Source organism: Parambassis ranga, chromosome 18 (assembly GCF_900634625.1).
Source record: "Parambassis ranga chromosome 18, fParRan2.1, whole genome shotgun sequence".
NCBI lineage: Eukaryota > Metazoa > Chordata > Actinopteri > Ambassidae > Parambassis > Parambassis ranga.
The window spans coordinates 11,836,607-11,857,733 of NC_041038.1; the positions used below are offsets into that span (position 1 = coordinate 11,836,607).

The 21,127-nt window shown below is 47.1% G+C and overlaps 2 protein-coding genes across 2 annotated transcripts; both read right to left on the reverse strand.

Moving 5' to 3' along the window:
- Positions 1 to 5,189: 5,189 nt before the first annotated feature.
- tmem74b (transmembrane protein 74B) lies at positions 5,190 to 9,419 on the reverse strand. Its single transcript, XM_028429580.1, has 4 exons — positions 9,108 to 9,419; positions 7,402 to 7,450; positions 6,953 to 7,218; positions 5,190 to 5,835 (listed from the first exon to the last, which is right to left on the reverse strand). The coding sequence occupies exons 3-4, from the start codon at positions 7,169 to 7,171 to the stop codon at positions 5,197 to 5,199; spliced, it is 858 nt and encodes a 285-aa protein (XP_028285381.1). The 5' UTR covers positions 7,172 to 7,218; positions 7,402 to 7,450; positions 9,108 to 9,419; the 3' UTR covers positions 5,190 to 5,196.
- Positions 9,420 to 10,517: 1,098 nt separating this feature from the next.
- Positions 10,518 to 19,689, reverse strand: rbl1 (retinoblastoma-like 1 (p107)). The gene is made up of 22 exons (XM_028429652.1): positions 19,528 to 19,689; positions 18,162 to 18,295; positions 17,783 to 17,986; positions 17,488 to 17,552; positions 17,253 to 17,381; positions 16,992 to 17,155; positions 16,835 to 16,899; positions 16,556 to 16,730; positions 16,266 to 16,432; positions 15,988 to 16,100; positions 15,360 to 15,463; positions 15,140 to 15,277; positions 14,882 to 15,046; positions 14,414 to 14,552; positions 14,128 to 14,334; positions 13,811 to 14,007; positions 12,884 to 13,060; positions 12,509 to 12,580; positions 12,342 to 12,429; positions 12,086 to 12,234; positions 11,834 to 11,998; positions 10,518 to 11,726 (listed from the first exon to the last, which is right to left on the reverse strand). The coding sequence occupies exons 1-22, from the start codon at positions 19,687 to 19,689 to the stop codon at positions 11,532 to 11,534; spliced, it is 3,174 nt and encodes a 1,057-aa protein (XP_028285453.1). The 3' UTR covers positions 10,518 to 11,531.
- Between the last annotated feature and the right edge of the window lie 1,438 nt (positions 19,690 to 21,127).

Here is a 21,127-nt window from a genome sequence, read left to right on the forward strand (position 1 = left end):
CAGGAACCACCTCCTCAGTATGTACAGGATCAAGGCCTCAGACCAACCACATGCAGATTCAGCCTCCTGAAGCACGACAAGCAGCTCGGACTTTTAAAACTCGTACATTCGTCTGCGGTTGATGTCAGATGAGAGGATTCTTTCACATTTTTTTAAATTTAAAACAGCAGTAATAAAGTAGTGTTACTGAATGACCTGTGGTCGTGTATGATATGATGCACACCGGGATCGATCACATATCAATAAACCTGCATGTGATCACATCCTGTGCTGTCTGCAGACTCTGGGTTTCACTCCAATTAAAGGGTTATGTCACTTTTCTTGAATATTATTGCAGTTTATTTTTGTCCAGTAGCTCAAATATCTTCAGATATTTACAGGATATATTTCCTCTGCTGATGTAATCAATAAATATTTGTTATATTTCCTAAAACAATACTAAAATCAAAGTGACACATCTCTTTAATGTCCATTTTTTTGTGCTACTCTTATTATTGTCAAACATTGACTGCAAAAGATTCACATCTTTGATTCACAAACACACACACACACACACCTGCCTTCTCAGGCCACACTATACTTATCATTCTTTTTATACATTTCATTTTAATATGCTTCTTTCCATTCTGGTTTCTTAAAGTGACATTACACCTTTTTTTTTTTTTTTTTAACATATTCGCATTCATGAGCAGTCAGCTGATCCACCGCCACCATCAAGATGATGATTGACTCCCGTGTGACCAGCTGGGAAACAGATAAGTGTCAGTACCCTGATCATGTGACAGGAGGCGAACCGAGCTCAGTGGAAGCTGGCTGCTGATGAGCGTCTGTGTGAAACGTCACGTTAAATTTAAATTTACATCTGATAACGAAGAAGAGGAACGCTTATGCGATGGTGTTTCCATGGCAACTGCGCTGAAATCATGTGACTGTTTCACACCCGACGCGGTGATACTGTGTGACTCTGCTGCATTTGTACATTCACGAGTCTCTTGAGTAAAATGCTACCGCTGCGTGTTTGTACATATTAGTTACTGACTGTACATAAAGGGGAGCTGCAGCCTGCGAGCAGCGCGCCGTGTCTGAGCGATAAACTCTCAGTTTGTAGTTTCAGAAGCTCGTTGCCACAGCGACCTTTACTGGATGTGTTTTTTTTTTACCCAATGTGTTGTGATTAATGAGACTGAACTCAGGGTCCTGCTGGAGCGTCCTTGAGTAATGTACTGAATCCCAAGCAGCAGCAGCAGCAGGAACACGGTGCTGTGACCCTTGACCTCTGGCAGTGGAGAACAGAGGAGGCTGTTTTTTGCTCTCGGAGAGGACGCACTCGCTCATTACTTTGATAATCAGATGAAAACAGAAACATTTGCTGCCTCAGCTGCTTTTTCTGGCCTGACTTTGTAATGAGCTGTTTCAGAGCCGGTGATTGATGAAGACATTTAAAGGTCTTTGGACTAAATGATGTGTGATGGCATTTTTCTGGCATTTCGTCGAATAATCACTGATCAATAAATGATTAAAACATCATAATCGTTGGTAGCAGCCATAAGGTTGCATTAAAAACCTTAAGCTCATCAAAAACGTTTGTTTCTGGTGTAAAGCTGGACATGTTTTTTTTGGAATCCGGCTATATCCAGCTTGATTTCAATCTAGCCGGATTGGCTCAAATGTGGCTCAGGTCTGAATGGGAGCGTCACGGGACCAAAAACCGCACGATGCATGCGCACACGCGGTCCTACCGCGGCCTGAATGGACTCTATATATTACGAGGCGCCACCTAGTGGTTTGGAGGACTGCAAACAAGCCGGATTAAGCCGGACTGAATGCGGACACAAGCGTGTGCTAGCCAGATTTGAAAATAGGTCTGAACATATCCAGCTTAAAGACTATCCAGATACAATCCTACTCTAGCTGGAATGAATTTCTCCAGTGTGAACGGGGTTTAAGGGGACTGAATCCAGCCTCAAGTGGCCACTGGAGGAACTGCAGCTCTTGACACTTGTTAGCTACTTGTGTTAGCCTCAGCTTTGTAGCTTCCTACTTCCTCAGAGGACACCGATTACTCTGAACAACAAGCCCATAGCTTGAAGCCTGTGTGAGGTTAGGATCTCTAAGGACTTTTCCCAATGCATCATGGGAACTGTAGTTTTTAGATAGAAGTAAGAGCTGCAGAAATAATCCAGGACATGATCTCTCTTTTTACATGAGTACATTGTAGACACTTAATGCTACTATTAGCTTGATGCTAATATTCAGAGACACGACTGGAGCAGTCAAGGAAACTGCAGCAGATTATCTGTCTGATTTGTCCTCCAGTCTGAAGAGCAGAGAGGCTGTCCACCTGGAGGAACAGCCAGTCCTCCAAGACTCAGTCCTCACAAGGACTTTCCATGACATCTGAGAAGGGCCTCATCAACAGTCCTCGATATAAATAGACTATTTCTATGGTAACAGAGTCATCGTGCTGCCGACAGAATGAAGATTGATTTTCTCTGGTGTCTTTGGTCAAGGTGTTCGGTCCTGACTTTCAGACACGTCACAGAGGAACTGCACGTCCTCCATCTGTTTACTGTTTGTTCCTTTTATATTAAACATTAATCCATGCGTTTAATTGTGAGCATCCTTCAGTGAAGGAGAGAGGTGGACCTTAGTGTACACAACCATATGTTCACCACCTTCATCATCTCAGGTACATTTTATAAATATGTTCATCTCATGTGTATGAAAGTCCACCGTCCTCCTCAGCTGGACTGCACCCCTCGCTCCACCCTGCTGTCTCTCTGCTGTCTCCCTCCTCTAATGATGCTGCAGCAGACACTCCCTCCACCAGAACCAGCTTCAGACGGCCTCTTCATCCCTGCTAAGCCTTCAGCTGAGTCTGAGTGTGTTCAGTCTGGACTTTTTAACCTGAGGAGTGTTTGGCTGCATGCAGAGTCACTCCTGGTCAGGAATCACCTCACATCACCCAGCTGCTCTTCCTCCTCCTCCTCCTCCTCCTCCTCCTTCTCCTTCATCCACACACAAAACAAACCCCTCTGCACCGTCACAGTCTGACCTTTGACCTCTTTACTCTGTAGGTGTACAGAGATACAGTATCTACCAAAAACAGGCTTTCTCTCCTAGTTCAGTCACACATCCATCAATTAATTCAAAGTAGCATCTAAACTATGAGGCGGCCTCCGAGTGCCAGAAGCCGCAGTTCCTTCAGTGTCCACTAGAGGCTTGCTTTAAAGGTGAGGGTCCTTTAAAAGGATGTGACTGCCACATATGTGCATTCAATAAGTCGATCAACAAAAAGACAACAGCGGCCATCTTTGAATATGATAACCCTGTAATGATGTCAGCTCTTCCTCACCAGAACAATGTGGCTGGCTGCGTTGTTGGGCCAGGACTCATCGTGATGCTGAGTAAAAATGGCGACCGCAGAAGTTTTTAATACGATCTTTGTTTAACCTCTTTTTGACGTCGAACCTGAACCTGCAGTGTTTAGTACAAAACTCCAACCTCAAGTGAAAACAAAACGCTCGGTGTCAGGTAAGGAAGATCCGCCATGTTGTCCGTCCCCCACCCCCACATTTCCTGTGTTTTCGTTGTGTTGTGTGTTAAGTTGTGCGATCCTGCGCTGCGTATTTGGTTTGTGAGCGTTAGCCTCTGCTGCTCTTCTACATGTCGTATTTACAGATTAGATCATAACAGATTAATATCAGCGTGTGTGTGCGTGTGCGTGGCTACATTACCCTCGGCTAACTGGCTCACTATACAGACTGTAATACATTAGCATATTAATATCAGTGTATACACAATTTACAGCATGTGTGTTTACTCGTTAAGGCATATTGTATCCTCACATGACATAAATAACATCACTTTACATATAATACAAATGAGTAGGCGATGGATTTGTTAAAGGTTTAGTCCGCTCAAAACCAGCTTCTCATTCAGACAAGGAAAGAAAACACCCACAATGCACCTTGTTTTTAAATCAAATGTTCTGTAGGCTCAGCTCCTTCGCAGATCAGAGGTGGAATTTACCCCGATAATGTTACTTATACTTGAGTATATACAGCGTGTCTACAGAGTTTAGAGGCTATTAGCATGTAGCACAGGCTAGTTTTATGTGTCAGATGTGTGAGGAGCAGCTGCTGATGGACGATATTTACTCTCAGCGTGACCCTGCTGTGTAAAACGACGCTGATCAGTAAACAGGAGGCGACAGTTTTGAGTGTGACATGAGAGACGTTTTGACTTCATCAGATCGCGTCAGTGTGCAGACCTGCTTTAAGACTCGCAGTGCTTTATGGATATTATGCATCACCCTTACATGTGTGACTCCTCTCACAGTCTGACACCTCTGATCGCTGCCTCCCTCCTCACTGCATCCTAATGACCAACAGCCAAAAGCGTCAAACGGGCCAACAGTTAAAGATGCATTAGGCAGTTCTGACCACTAGAGGGCTTAATAAGCACTGTTGAATTTACCACTGTGGAGTGCACACAGAAGTGGGAAGGAGGAGGAGGAGGAGGGAGGAGGAGAAGAAGAAGGGTGGAGGAGTGGGGGAGGATCTGAGATTGAATCCAAAGAGGAGCCATCAGATGCTGATTGTTTCTGCACACTACCTACATGGTTAGGTTTGAGAAAAGATGGCTGGATCTTGGTTTCCATGGTAACAGCTCCATAGGATTCTCATGGCATGACACTTTCGGACTCAGATCAAACATCCACATGTGACCATGTAACGCCTGAAGAGCCGTAGAACCAAAAACAAAGAGCTAAAAGCATCCAAAACCAAAACTGTCGCCTCTGTTTTCAATCAAACTTTATCTAAACAATCCAACAGTGACGCTGCATTTTAACGTCCAGTGTGTGTTCAGGTGCCAGGATATAAAATATGGCTACGTTTAAATCAACAGCGGCCTTTCACCATGAACCTTTCAGCCTGTCTGCAGCGCTTTTTATTATAATGTGCTTCTTATTGATTAACATAGCAGGATTTAATCCTGAAACTCAATATGGAACCCTTCATCTCTGAATGTGCTTCTCTCCATGCCGCTGCAGGCTTACCTTTCTTCTCCTCCTGCTGCCTCCGTTATAAAGTCCCACATCCCTCTGTGGAGGGTCTCATGGAGACCCTCTGTGCACCCCCATAATGCACCTGGGCACTCACTCAGAGGAAGGCCACACATCAGCAGAGGAAGCTAGTTGACTCCACTTGCAGGAGCCAATGAGGAAGCAGCAGCAGCAGCAGCAGGAGGAGGAAGCCTGCTTGGTCCTGGTTCTGATTTAGAGTCCCGGCCGGGTTCTGGCTCTGTGTTATTCCGTGTCTCTGCACGTTCCACCAAAAACTCCTCACCTCCGTCTGCACCGTCACCTCCTCCTGCCTCCCCGGTCGCCAGCTGCTTCAGCCTCAGGTTGATGGAGCCGTAAGTCCTTTTGGGTCGAACAAAGGCCGCCCGGCGCCGGTACATCTCGCCCCGGCAGATGGACACCATGAGCAGCACAGACAGGAACATCCCCCCCAGGGTCAGCAGGCCCAGACCAGCGATGATGCACTTGTCCAGGTGGGAGCCCAGCTGGGCGTAGTACATCTCCAGCTTCTCCATCTGCCGCGCTGACACGGAGTCTGGGTCCACTTTGGCCTCGCGGGGGATGGTGTAGGCAATGACCACCAGGACGATCCCACTCACCAGGAACACCAGCGCCAGGATGAAGCCGTAGTCCGCGGAGTGGTCGTCAGCGGGGCTGAACTCGGTGAAGTCCTGCCCATCCTCCTGTCCTCCAGCTCCTCCCTCCTCATCGTAGGACTGTGGGGAGACCTCCTGATGCTGCTGCTGCTGCTGCAGAAGAGACGGACAGACACAAAGCTGCGGAGATCAATAATTAAAGTCGCTTCACTGCAGCTGCCACGAATAAAAAGCAGGAGCACAGGTTTATCAGAACAATAATTCATGGGTAAAGGTATTATTCATGACAGAAGACAAGATGGATTCCACTTTGCAGGACAAAATACACAAACAAATAAATATATAATCAGTAAGAATACATCCCGGACATGTAATCACGACTCTGTGTGGTTCGCCTCTGCGGCTGCAGTTCGCCTCTGTGGGTCTGACAGCTCTGGCAGCGTGTCAGCTCCACAGTCCTGATCCCGGCTCTGCTTTGTTTGACTTGAGCTGCAGAGTCACGGAGCACAGGAGAACAAACCATCGACTGTATCTGCTGCTGGAAAGATGCAGTTATTTTAATAGAGAAACCAACGGTTAGACTGTGAGTCTGGAGGCCTGAGTCTGGAGGCCTGAGTCTGGAGGCCTGAGTCTGGAGGCCTGAGTCTGGAGGCCTGAGTCTGGAGGCCTTCTTCACACATGCATTTATTAGTAGGCTTGATTATTGTGACAGCATCCTCAGAGGTCCTAACAAAAATAGCTGGTCCAAAATGCTGCTTCTAGAGTTCTGACTAATACCAGCAACCTGGACCCCCCACTGGATCACACCGGTCCTCAGATCACTGCACCGGCTCCCTGTGAGTCAAAGGATCCATTTTAAAATGTTACTCTTAGTTTACAAAGCCTGAATGGTCTTGGGACTTATTGGTTCATTGTGAAGCATCCAGACACCTGAGACCATCAGGGACAGGCCCACTGTGTGGACCCAGGGTCAGGACCAAACAGAGTGAAGCAGGATTCTGCTTCTCACCTGTGGAACAGCCTTCCTGAAGACCTGAGGTCTGCTTTATTTAAGGCCTGATGTTTACTGCAGCCTTCTCTTTAATTCCTGCAGCTGAAACTGTGTTTGTAACCAGATGGCGGCCATTTTTGAGGGCGTCATTTTCATCATGGCGAAGGTGAAGCTTTTATTTCAGAACATCTAACTATCAGCATCGGATTTATTAAAACCATGAGCTGCTCCGTGTGTTTCCATGGTGATAAAACAAAAACCACCAAACCTGCTGCTCACCTTTCTGCTGCCTGATGTTGAGGGCCGATAACTCGCAGTCGCCTCCTGCTGGTGATTCTGCTCCTCGTCCTGCTGGAAGGAGGCGTTCTCGAAGCCCCGGGCGGTGCTGCCGGCCATGGCTGGCGTCCATGGTGATGCCGATGACGGGGACGCGCCTCGCCGGCCTCCTCCTCCGCCCCGCAGTTCCCGGAGCTCTACGGCGTTGAAAGAGGACTCCATCCTGATGTGCTCATGTCTTCACTGGACCCACGTCTGCATTGTCCTCACTGGAGAAAAAGACAACATGAGATGCTGCAGGTCAGTCAGAAGTGAATCCAATAAGTAACACTGGAGCAGCAGCTCTGCTTTTACACTGACAACACAGAGAGCAGAAAAGAAATCTGTGTGTCTTCCTTCACAGGAAATGATTAGTTCATGAGATCTCACACCCTGAATCACAGGCTTCTCACCTTGGTGGTTATTTATTTCCATTCTTTCCACTGTCACTTCCTGCTGAGCCTAAAACAGAGAGTTAAAGTTAGGAGCTGCATTCTGAACAGGTAGCAGAGGGACCATCATATTCACCAGGGCCGGCCCAAGCCTTTATGGGGCCCTAAGCAAAATTTCATACCACCGCCTCAGCATCAGATGCTTCATCATCCTATAGGCTGCACTGTGTGTGTAACATATCATTACCATACCATCTCGCTTGTATTAATCAATGTTATTTTATAAAATATACAATATATATTTTATCACGGACTTTTGGTGCCCCTGGGGGCCCTAAACGACCGCATAGTTCGCATATGCCTTGGGCCGGCCCTGATGTTCACCCACTCATTCACCGCTCCTTCTTCACTGCATGATGAGGTTTGTCATGGTGGACTGTGTGTGAGATCATTGACAAGTTATGATGATGATGATCACTTCCTCTGGGCCATTAGGTCACATCACTTTTCATGATGCATTGTGGGATATGAGTCTCACTTCACACTCAGACAGCACTATGAAACGTGGAGCGCTGTGAGGTCAGTACAGGTTCAGGCCTGGTTTTCAGACACCCTTTTACACAGCATGCATGTTTTCATTTTGCAGGACAGACTCAGGCAGAGGTTTCAAAAACTGCAGTTCCCCCTGCAGCCTCTAGGGGCTCTAAAAGTGAGTCAATCCTCGTAGACCGCCATGTTAAAAAGTCCAACTTTACAGCAGAAATAAACACGTTTAAACACCATCGAGGAGTTTTTACTGCACACGAGTTCGGAGCAGGAAACCAGGTGGAGGTGACGGTGTCGTCATGTGATAGCATAGCATAGCATAGCATAGCATTAGCTTTTTACTGCTGGCGATCAGATCATGAAAGCAGAGTTGATTTAGGATGCTCATCCAGCTGAACACAACGTGTACGCAGTAACAGGGAACCCATGAGATGCTAACTTCCTGGTCGGCCTACAAAAATACGTCATCTCTGCTACTGACTAGTCCTGTTAGGACTAGGTCACAGCCAGAGCTCCGAGGGGTTAACAACATCAGAGCTCTGGCTGTGACCCTAACAGCACACACTGAGGCCGGTGTAAGGATGAAGGATGAAGCTGTGTGTGTGGACTGTGGTCCAGCTGCTCTCAGACTCCATGATATGTATCCTGCAGCCTCCAGCTCCGGGCTGAAGTAGCCCACTGACACAGTTCCCGTCCTGACATGCAGCCCGGGCCGCAGGGCCACAGGGACCCGCTGGGTGAGTCTGAGTTCACCCGGAGCGGCCGCCTCCATCACCGTGACCTTGATGAGCCAAACCGCCAAAACCTGGACCACTACAGTCCGCCTCAGTGTGTGTGTGTGTGTGTGTCGATAATATCAGTAAGATAAACACTACACCGACTGACGCGCTATTCGTTACCCCGAGCAGGCGGCAGACAGCACGGACTGGTCGAGCAGCAGCAGTCCGGGTCCTGGAAGCAGAAAGAAAACGATGCAGCGAGAGCTGATTTGATCCTTCCTCCGGAGGGAATCACCGGGATGGGTTCAGTATCCAGGCAGAGACGCGCAGGCGGCATCCACACCGCGCTGCATCCGAATGAACCCGGCCGATCGCATCGATCATCAGATCAGCCGGGGATCGATGGAGGAACACGGACACGCTCAGCGCGCAAAGGGATCAGAGTGACAGCCGGGCTCTTACCTGCTGCTGGTGCCGAGACCAGGCGGGAATCATCAGGCATCAGACGGCGGCGGTGGACATCCGGAGAGGAGAGAGGTGGATGCTGGCTGGAGGATGGAGAGAGAGGGAGAGAGAGAGGGAGGAGAGAGAGAGAGGTGTGAAACTGACCATGCGCAAAAGCAGCAGCCCGTGGATTTCTCCGCTGGTGGTTCAGGCACAGGAACCCCTCCACTTCATGACCTACATCACATTACCTAATTCAGCGCGGAGGCTGCAGCGCCACCTGATTCAGGGCTTCTACACTGTCCTCCAACTAACACAGGGCAGCAGCACCACCCTGCTACAGGATGCAGGATCATTTCACATTTTTATTAATGATAAAATCTGACTCAGTGTAGTCCTGATTGTTCAGCCTTAATGAGCTCAATCTCATTTTTAATATATGTAAAGACACACTGTGTGGAACATCAGTTAATAAAATGTTATTAAACATTTAGGAATACACCCAGTGTCAGGCTTTAAGCTCATAAACCCTTTCATTTAACCCTTACACTCCGTTTGTTCACACATGCACTGATGAATGGGGCGGCTCTGAGGTCTGCAGACTCTCAGGACCACCACAGGAAACCAGGCAGTGTGATTTTAAAGGATCAGTGCAGCACTTATTAAACCGGCTCAACTAAAAACAGCGGGCTCATCACGTACACCCTGTTTAGAGGATTTCACCTTCAACGTGTGGCAAAGATCCACGCTCCATACCCGTTACCATGGCAACACACGTCCAGTGCAGAGATACGAAGACGTACTGTAGGGTTAGCAGTCATGAAAACATCTGTGAAAACAAACATCTGCACGCTGCAGCATCAACGTTAACGCATGAATGTCCAGGTACAGGCATCAAGGTGAGTCCCTCTTTCTTGGACTGACAGATGCTGCTTACAGGAGTCAGTCCGCACTGAGATGAGATGAGGTGTTTGCCTGTTGGTTTACTCTGGACTCAGGGACCTCATGGATCTCATCGTGTCGCAGGACGTTTCCGCGCCTCCTGAAGGGACTGTGGCGGCACTCTTTGTGTAGATGTAAGGTCAGGATAACTGTGGCGTGCACGCAGCGCCAGAGAGGCTGGTTCACAGGCAGCACCCGACAGAGGCGGCCTAAATACTAAATAGCCCGGTTAATTTTAGATCAGGCTATTGTAACAGGATCAGAAGTGACTGTGTTCATGCAGATATGGAGAAGTCCTGATATTCCTCACACTGTTCTGGACTTTACACCAGCCAGAGCTTCACAACAAGAACTCCCATTAACTCATATGGAACACATGCAGGAGCAAAACAACCACGAAGAGACAAACACACAGAAAAGAACACAAACACAATGACAAAAGGACACAAAACAACCAGAAAGAGAGAAAAAAGGCACAAAACAACAAACACTGAAACACTCAGGACAACAACCTTCAAGGTGACACTAACTACAAGAGAACACAAAAAAGTGAAACAGAGATTCCATCACATGAACCCTGACGCTTCGATATTAAAAGTGAAAAACTTTTATATAGAAGGTGAAACATGAAGCAGGTTTATTGTACAAAACTTCAGACTGACTGGAAAATACAAATGTGTTTTAAGTGGAGAGTCCCATTCATTATCACCCTCAGCCAAAATCTACACAAGATATAAAAGACAGATTCAGTAAAATTCAAGTGTAGATACCACACACACACACACACACACACACACACACACACACACACACACACACACACACACACACACACACACACACACACACACACACACACACACACACACACACACACACACACTGCAGTGGAAGATTAAAGGAACTATACACACGTTTAACGTTCTTTTTTCAAATCTTTTTAAAAAATACATCTGGTATCAAGTTGATCTTTTTAAATACCGTCATTAACGTGTGTGCATCAAAGAAGCACCGGCACTGACAGGTCTGACTGACCGTGGAAACGTGTACCATTCACTGTTGTCATAGCAACCCCACATCAACACATGTGGGACTTTTTACATGTTCTAATGTAAAATGATTCCAAACATCAACGTTACTTTTAGTCTGTTAAAAGATTCTGCAAAGATGCTACCACCACCTTCATAAAGGTGATTCATTGATCCAACTTCCTGTTAGGATAAAGGAGGCGAGGTGAAAACCGGAGAGGAACATGGAACGCATAAACATGACACCACCCCCTAGTGGACACAAACTGTACACAAGAAACACACAGCGTGTCGTCTGTGTGAACACAAGCGAAATGTCCCGACTGTCCTGATGTGTTTTGAATATCAAACATTTTAGATATCATCATCACCATCAGCTGGTGTCCGGCAGCTTCTATGACCCTCAGGTCATAATGAAAAAAAAAAGATCAAACAGCGTCAGTTATTGTGAAGTTTAACACTTTCCTTTCCGTCAGTGACTCTGCCGCTCAGACACAACGTCCTGCAGCCGCTTCAGCAGCACATCCGGGCTGCTGCCGTTCTCTGGACACGCCCTCTTACTGGGGGAGTCGCACGCTGATGACATCATCACATCCCCATCCATGGTGAAGGCTCTTTTCCTGCTCACACAGCCCTGCCGGATCATCCGGTTGATGTCCGACAGCTCCTGCATGAACACAGACAGACAGTGAGGAGACAGCAGAACTCAAACAGGAACCATGGACACCCTGTTCCTCCATGAGTGTGTGTGTGTGTGTGAGTGTGTGTTCTTGCCTTGGACGGGCTGCTGTTGATCCTGTAGGTGTAAGAGTTTGGTGTGAGGCAGCCTGCTGAGTTCTTGTGAGGGGAGACGTACAGCGAGTGTCTCTGAGAGACTCTGCGAGGAGACAGAGGCTGAGCCCGGACCGACGGGAACGGAGAGAGAGGAGGAGCGTCCGCCTGCAGGGAGCAGCAGTCACATCAGAGAACCATTAACCAAACACACTCATTATCCCGAGGAGCCACAGCAGCAGGAGAGCGTCTTACCCGGTTATCATGGGAGGCGTATCGCAGCGCGAAGCTCTTCATCTTCAGCACAAATATGGTGTTGTAGAACTGGATGAGGTCACCACGCTCCTCCTCACCGGATTGGTCGGTGCCGCAGTCTGCTGGGAGCGGGTTGGTTTTCTCTGCAGCTGAGGAAACATCAAGTTTGCTGCGATGAGTTTTTTGCGGTTTCCTCAAACTTGAATCATCATTTGGTGATGCTGTTGTGAGTCTGTGTGTGCGTGTGTGATCTTACATTCTCCCCCTGAAACTGTATCCACCTCCATGTTCTCATCAGCCACCGGCTCTTTGGGAGTGTGGCGTAGTAAGACGCTGCGGTACACCTGCACAGACACACACACAGTCAGCTTTCTATAAACAACAAAGTGTTAAAAGTGTTTTGTGTCTCAGTGTGTTTCTTACGTGGCTGCTGGCCTGTGGTTGGCTGCGGTAACACTTCATAATGTCCTGAAAGGTGTGAGTCTCTTTGGTGATCTGCAGGGATGAAGATTCATTCACTGTGTTTATAGTTTGCAGTTTGCAAAAGCTAATTATTGCCTAACTATTAAAGTGAGAAAGAAACCAGGCTAACATGACGTTTCTCTGCATATCTTTTGCTTCAGAACAGCTGCCAGAACACACTGATCTCCCAGGACACTATCTTGAACTTTAAAAAAATCTCAGTTTGAACGCCAGAAACACACTTTCCCCAAAAGGCGGCAGAGCGGAGCAGCCTCCAGCCTCTCGTTAAAAGCAGCTGTGGCTCATTTTCTTAGTTAAACCTGAAGCTCTCCTCACTTTAGATATGATGTAAACGCTGCACAGCAGCAGCTGGTCCAGGTGCCGGCCTTTCATCAGATCAGTGCAGTGGACCAGAGCGTGCTCAAAACACGTCCAGATTTTCCCCCGCAGCTCAGAAGAGATGTCCAATTTCACACACAGGTCCCTCAGACGAACGCTGGCCAGGTGATACACCTGCAAGCACACACACACAGACGGGACCAAGCATCAACAGAGCGCAGAGATGGACGAGGACGGATCAAATATGGCCCTGTTCACACTGGGGAAAAAAATGTGGCTTAAGCAGGATTTGGCCGCATCCAGATCAATCCAGATGTGTTTTTTTCCGAGTGTGAACACCTCCAATCCGGCGGAATCCAGTTTGATTTCAAGCCGGCTAGATCCATCCTCGAGAGGTGGATCTAGCAGGATTGGGTCAAATGTGGCTCAGGTGTGAACGCAAATGTGGCTAGCGAATCCGGCTAGCCACATTATTAGCCATATTACGAGGCGCCACCTAGTGGTTTGGAGGACCGCAAACACGCTGGATGAAGCCGGATTGAGTGCGGACACAAGTGTGTGCTAGCCAGATTTGAAAATAGGTCAGAACGCATCCAGCTTAAAGGCTGTCTGGGCTCAATCCTACTCTAGCTGGAATGACTTTCTCCAGTGTGAACGGGGCCTGACTGCAGTTGCCTTGAACTCTTGGACAGAACATGTCCTGGATGAATGAGAGCATCCACAGACACCTTCCTGGCTATCATCCAGGTCCCAAAGTGACTAGAGAGACTAGTACTGAGACACATTAAGACAAGAATTGGCAGATAATTAAAGAATGGGGGAAAATACCTGTGGAGTGAGGGACGCATGAAGGAGAAATCTCTTCATTTTATAAGTAATGAAATAGGGTGTTTATCGGGGGCGCCTCATCTTTGAGTCTCGTACCTTTCTGAAGAACAGAGCCAGTGACCCGGTGCGCCGTGGCCGCCCGCCTCCTGTCTGAGGGTCTAAAGTCGTAGCTGTGACGGCAACGTTGGTGGTGGTGGTGGTCCGGCTCGGGGAGGTGGTCAGCAGGAACTGAGCGGTGATGGGAGCATTGGGGTCACACGACTGCACTGGGATCAGTGTAGCAGTATTCATACCTGCAGACAGTCACACACACACACAGTAAGCAAGAAGAGCCTGCCTGTGTGCCATTAAGCTTTCAGGTATCTAATTTTAAAGTTTTTTTTTTTAAATTCAGGAGTAAATCATGCAGAGACCTTGTAGTGGGATGCTCAGGACCGTGGTCTGTGTCCCCTGCCCTCCGATCTTCAGTGTGGTGGTCGAGCCGAACGTCAGCCTTTTGGCTGGAGACGACAATGGGCTAACACCTGCCGGAGGGTCATCGCCAAACAGCCGCCGTTTAGCACTACCGGCGGCAGGAGAGCTGTACCTGTCATGGACCGACAGTGGCGAGGGAGGAATATCTGGAAGAGACAGGAAATAACGTTGATTAGTAAACTTGAATAACAGCACGGCTGACACACAACAGACTAACACACCAACCTTTACGTGCGCTCCCCAGGCCTGATCTGAACTCCCTGATTCGGGGGTGGATGATGGGGGAGAGGGCCACCAGAGGCAGGTGGGACTGAGTTATACTGGTGGAACCAGAACCAGTGTCAAGACTGGAGGAAAAGTTCACCTGCAGAGAGAGAGAGAGGAGGCAAAGTCAGGTTTGATCTCAAACACAGTGTGTCTGCACTACCAAGATTCTCTGAAAAGATTCTGGCTGAGACTGACCCACACATGACCAGCAGTCACATGACAGAAGTATTTGGCTGAAGAGTGCATAGTGTCTGAGTTCTATCTACTTGTAGCCATGATTGTGCTGTTTCCATAGAGCCCACATGGACTGATCATGTGACAGGAAGTTAAGGAACAATCATCCTCTCATCTCATTACAGTGGCTCAGTTTCCAGACAAGGAGCATTTCAAACCATGCTGTATACTGTGTGTGTGTTTCCTGCTGACCTCCTCCACTGTGGGGATCTTGTTTCCAGCCGCCTGCAGGGCGCTCCACAGAGCAGAGTCTGCGGTCCACGCTCTGCTCTCCAGAACCTGCTCCTCAATAGAGTTCAGATGCTTCACCATGTCTCTGGACAAGCCTTCCTCTGAGCGGATGAACACCTCGATCACCTGCACACAAAGGGATCCACTCGATTTAAACTCATACACAGCCGGGCAACAAAGCTGCACGATAACTGTAAGTGCGTGTGGGTGTGTGTTAACCTTAAAGAAGTAGAATGGGGCCAGCTTGAAGACACCGATGATCCAGGGGAAGGTCCTCTGGGAGCTGTAGGAGAACAACACCACCTCCAGACAGCACGCTATCAGGGAACAGTGGAAGATGTCCTGCTCCAGCAAAACCTGACAGCGGCACACACACATTTCAATAATAAAAACACAATAATGTTTGATGTGTATGAGACACATAAAGACTGCTGCTTACACTCATGTCTTTGCCGTGCAGCCGTTTGGTCTCCTGGACCAAGACGTTCTCCAAGATCTTGTAGTAAAGGATCTCGGCCAGCTTCAATCGATTCTCTGCAAAGTCTGAAACAGAACACGTTCAGTGTTACAGGGCGTCTGCAGCACCAGGAAACACTGGTCCTGTTCATCCTCACTTAGGCCCCATTCACACTGGAGAAAGTCATTCCAGCTAGAGTAGGATTGAGCCCAGACAGCCTTCAAGCTGGATGCGTTCAGACCTATTTTCAAATCTGGCTAGCACACACTTGTGTCCGCACTCAATCCGGCTTCATCCAGCATGTTTGCTGTCCTCCAAACCACTAGGTGGCGTCTCGTAATATGGCTAATAATGTGGCTAGCCGAATTCGCTAGCCACATTTGCGTTCACACCTGAGCCACATTTGAGCCAATCCGGCTAGATCCACCTCTCGAGGGTGGATCTAGCCGGCTTGAAATCAAACTGGATTCAGCCGGATTGGAGGTGTTCACACTCAGAAAAAAACACATCTGGATTGATCTGGATGCGGCCAAATCCTGCTTAAGCCACATTTTTTTCCCCAGTGTGAACGGGGTATCACTCATCCTGTTTATCTCTGTGTGTGTTTTACCTATGTGAGAGCCGGGCGTGTCCTCCGAGTCGTTGGTGTAATGTTCTTTGAAGGTTTGTCCGAGCGTCTTCACTCGGGTCAGTATGGACTCTGTAGGGTCTCTGGAGCAAGACCTTTAAAACCACACACACACACACACAAACACACTGATGTTTAATACACACAGAATATACAAACCAGCAAAAGGCCACCAGATGACAGAAGTATCAAACGCTTCACACTAAACAGAGAGTGTGAAAGACTCATATGAAAACAGAAAGAAAAAGACTTGGACTGACTTGAAGAGCTGCATCAGGTTGTCACTGGGGGCCGTCCTTAACCTGGCCACCATGCTCTGCAGGCGGCTGACGCTCTGTGTCGCCGAGGAGACGGGCGTGACAAGCAGGTCCTTCTCCTTCAGGTAGACCCGTCCCGTCAGAGGCGTGGAGGGGGCAAGAGAGCCAGGCTGCACAGACAGACATTACACTTGACTCTGTGAAGTTAATCCAGTTCTTTCACCGAGTCCCTTTGTTAGGAGGCCTTTTAGTCCTGCTGGACACCTTCTCTGTGTATCTGTGTGTGTTGTTACCTTCTCCATGTGTTGTTGCAGCTGGTTCTGTGCGGTCGTGAGGCTGGCTGACGGTTCTTGAACGACCTTCCTTGGCGTTCCGATTTCCTCGTCAGCATCGGCTCCCAGAAACACTCGCTCGTCGAAGTCTCCCACCGTCAGTACGTACTCCTCGTACTCCTTGTTTATGGCTTTACTGCAGATACAGAAACATTTAGAGAGGTGAACACAAACTGAAAGGGCAAGAGAAAAGACAGTGAGAGCACGCCCCTCAGAGTGGGCGCTGAGCTCCCTGCTTACTTGTTATCGATGAAGTTCTGAGGATCCAACATTTCTGTCATAAGCTCCTCGTTTCCTTTCAGGATCTGATTGGTTAAAAGTAAAAAGGACACATGTAAGTTGACAGGAACAGATTCAAAAATACTAAGGATGTGCATTAAAACCAAAGGGAGCGCACCTGTTTCTGGAACAGTTTCTGTATGTATGGTTTGAAGTAGTGCTGCTTGATGCCTTTCGCCTCCACCACCAGCCCATCATGCAGCTCGCACAACCTCTCCAGCACACAGGACGGGGGCTCGTCCGGAGAAACATGGCCGCCAGAGCGGTACAGAGGAGGCATACCTGCACGACGCAAAAAGTGTGAGGGCTGGCATCATCTCACTCTGCAAATAAACTGCAAATAAACATTCAGCCTGGACATGATGTTAAATGCACACACCTCTGAATGTTGGGTTGATGAGGTCCTTCCTGTTGGCACACAGCAGAGCGTTACCAAACACCAAATCCAGACAGCAGAGCAGCAGGTGGTACGAGTTCACCAGGTCATCACCGATCATACGGAAGTTTCCTTTACACACACACACAGTTCATTTTATTTAGTGATCTGACGAGCTCCAACTCAGTTTGACAGTGTAAAAAAACATGAAATCTTTCCAGTGTGTGTTTTGTGTCACCTTTTGTGTAGACAAATAGAGTCCAGCAGAACTTGAACACATCACTGATGTGACAGGGCAGCCGCCTGCAGAGAGAACACACACAGTCTGTTAGACTAACCTAAACTAGGCTAGAGAGAGAGAGAAGTGGGAGTGTGTGTGTGTGTGTTAAGAATCTTTATTCTTGTGTTTCCATTACCAGGGTTGAGTTTGGACAAAATAAACAAGAGCAAAGAACACAGTAAAAACAGACACAAAGAAAATCTTGTCACCACTGTGTTGTCATTGTAGTCTGTGCTGTGTGTGTGTGTCTTGCCTGTGTTTCCTGCTTCGCGGCTGGCGTGGCGGCTCGCCACCCTGTGGATTCTGAAACATGTCCATGAAGATGGGTTCGAACTTGCGAAAGATCACCGTGGAGACTTCAAAGTTGCGCTCCAGCCGCTCCATTCGCAGCCTGAAGTCCTGTGAGAGGTTGGACATGTCGGCCCACTTCGTCATTTTAGAGAAGAACTGGATCAGACTGGGAGGGAGAGACAAACAGGAGTCAGGATATCAGCAGGTTCCATAAAGAAAGGACCAAACACACCGAGATGTTTGGGACTGAGGAGAATACATCATGACGACATTCACCGCATAAACACGTCACGTCTTTATGCCTTTTTCTGTCACATCCTGCAGAGCAGACGGTGTCTGACCTGAGTTTGGAGGAGCGAAGGATCCTGGTGAGGGAGACACAGTTTCCCTCCATCATCCCTTTGCCCACAGTGGGAGTGTTCCCCTTCCTGCAGGCTGCGTACAGCGAACAGGCCAGCCAGTGGACCACATCTCCCTGCAGAGGCGAAGCAACAAACACATCATCTTTATTCTTAACACGGCTCTCTGTAAAGCTGCTTTCTAGGCTTATAATCAAGTGTGTGAGAGTAAAATGATGATGATGAAGAGAAAGTATCAGACTCTGGTTTCAGCTCCTACAGTATCTAATGAACTCTTGAGAGAAGGTAAACTTTACAGAGTGACAAAAGCAGCTGTGAGCAGGGGGAATAAATGAATGGATAAATTTATCCAGCATGTGGCAGCTGCCCCGACTCCTTATCTGTCAGTGATGTAATTACTGTTATGAAGTCACTGACAACTCCTGCACTCAGTGACGAACAATGATGTGATCACAGGGACTGGGTTTGTCTCGTAGGGTGCAATGACAGGACAGACATTAGATGAGCAGTATCTTTTTTAAAGCAGTGCTGTGATACTATCTATAGGTGTTTCTATTATTCAGCGCTGTCTGTTTACATGCATTATAGCGAGTGGCAGAATATTTGATACACATGCTGACCAGAAAAACATCTGACACAACAGAAATGTTTCAGGGGACCTTGAAGAATGATCGACTCGGCCGAAGAACATTGTGTTTAATTCCTGATAAATCATTTACAGAATTATGATAAATAAAGAAAGTGACAGAGGACAATGTTACTACAAATTAACAACAATAACAACATTATTCAATGTTTGAACTCCCCAAAATGTCACTCTTCTGTGGTAAAAGAGGGAATTATGAAGCAAGTTGTAGACATCAGAGCCAGAGTTATTCCTCATAACAAGATAGATATTGCATGTATTGATCCATGTGATTAGTCATTTCTCAGGTCTATGTATGTTTAACACATACACAGTTATTACCAGTTTATTACAAAACAAAGATGTACTAAGGTGTAAAGTCAGGATATAACATTTCTATAACATGCATTTATTCTATCAATATTTAGTGGTACATTGTTTAGCCTCTAAATGCTTGTGTTATGATTTATGTGAAGCTGTGACTCAAAATGTTTCTATATAAGAAGCTAAAAACAAAGTTTTAGAGAGAAAGTTTTACTCAGTGGTTTGTTTGGTAAAGTATATATTTCAAGTAGATAAATATGTGTCGATCGATTAGCGGATCTGGGCTGAAGAAAAACATTAAAACAGCTGAAGCCTTCTCGCCTCAGACAGTTGGTTAAACTCATGACTTTAGCTGGACTGTGTCTCACTACAGTGGACATTTAGAGGACATTCACTCACCTCCAGAGTGTAGGTATTCCATATGGCAGTGAAGTTATCCATGGCTTCGGTGGCAGTCTGTTCGTCCATGTTCAGCTCCTGACACAACGTCTCCAAACTCTTCCGCACCGAACTCTCCTCCATCCTCCCCGACTCCGAATCCGACGACTCTTCGCCCCGCATCCGTACAGAATCTCCGCTACCCCCAACACAACTTTAAAATCCCCCCCGATTTAAAACTAAAGACCAAAACACGGCTTCCTCCTTCCTCGCTGCATCCAAAACAACAGCTTCCCTGCGACAGAAGGACTTCCGCTAACAATTCCCACAATGCAGTGCGTTGGCGCGAAAACTGCACGGTCCTGACCAATCACAGTCGAGGGGAGCGTCGGTCCCGAGAGCTGCTCGCCCAACCCCCTTCCTCTACACCACAGTCCCTCGTGCCTCTCACAGCGAACGGTTACCAAGCAACCGCACAGATCAGAGCCGTAAAGTGAGAGAGAGAGTTGCGACACACTACAGTGTAAGCAGGGATAGACAGCAGGAAGTGCGCCATCACCTGGTAAATATCCAAATAAACCCCACCCAAGTACATTTACAACCGTTGTTGGGTGTGTGGCTGTAAATACCAGTAAAACCGAGACATTAGCTGCTGGGGCTACTTTAAAAATGACCTATAAAGTTGACCTCAAATAAATGAAGCTAGCTTTGTTAGCTTGGATTCCTGCCGGTGTCTTCTCCATCTCCTCCAACTTTGAGAGCCTGGCGCGCGGAAACAATTCGGAATTCGAAAATTCTGAATACAGGTTTGATAGAGCAGCATCTAATGAGCGTTTTAAGACTAAAATGGAGTCTGTAGCTTGAAATTTGTAGGAGGAGGAGGAGATACATTTGGCAGATGACCCTCGTCGAAGGGCTCTCTCTCATAGACTCCCATGTTAAAAATGACACAGAAATTGCTTAATATTTGAAAAATTATAATTTTTAGAAAAGAACTTGAAGTCGACCCAGAATGTCCTCTGTGAGATGAACAGTTTGATAGTTGAATGGTTGAAATCGGTCAATGTATGCTGAAGATACACTGCGCCAAAACACATACGGAAGAACAAAAAAGAAGAAGAAGAAGAAAGAGGGTGAAGAACTATAGTTTGATTTTGAACAGGAAGTGTTTGTTTACTCATAAATAAAGGTGTCAGCCCATTCATGGTTAGTTTTTTTTACTATGATGATTTTCAAGAAGCAGTCAGTCATACCTAAAGATGCAATAAAAAAAAACAAGAACTGTATTTATTTTTTTATTTGTAAAACCCACAGAAAAGTTACTCAAACCACTTGATCACCTTTAAGAAAACAAAGTACTAATGTGTTGATACGTTACAGAACTACTGACAGACTAAATAATTCCAATGTTCATATAATGTTATTATAGACTATTCAGAAAAGAACACAGCTGTCTACCACAGGGTTAAAGGCTCATGTGACTAGTCAGACTGATGCTTTACTATTATTATTTACTGCTGGTGTCAGAAACAACCCCCAGTTTACCTACTTTATTCGTCATGTTTACATGATGCTATTTTTGTGCTAGTCTAATTTAGAGTTCATAAATTCCCAAAGTAAC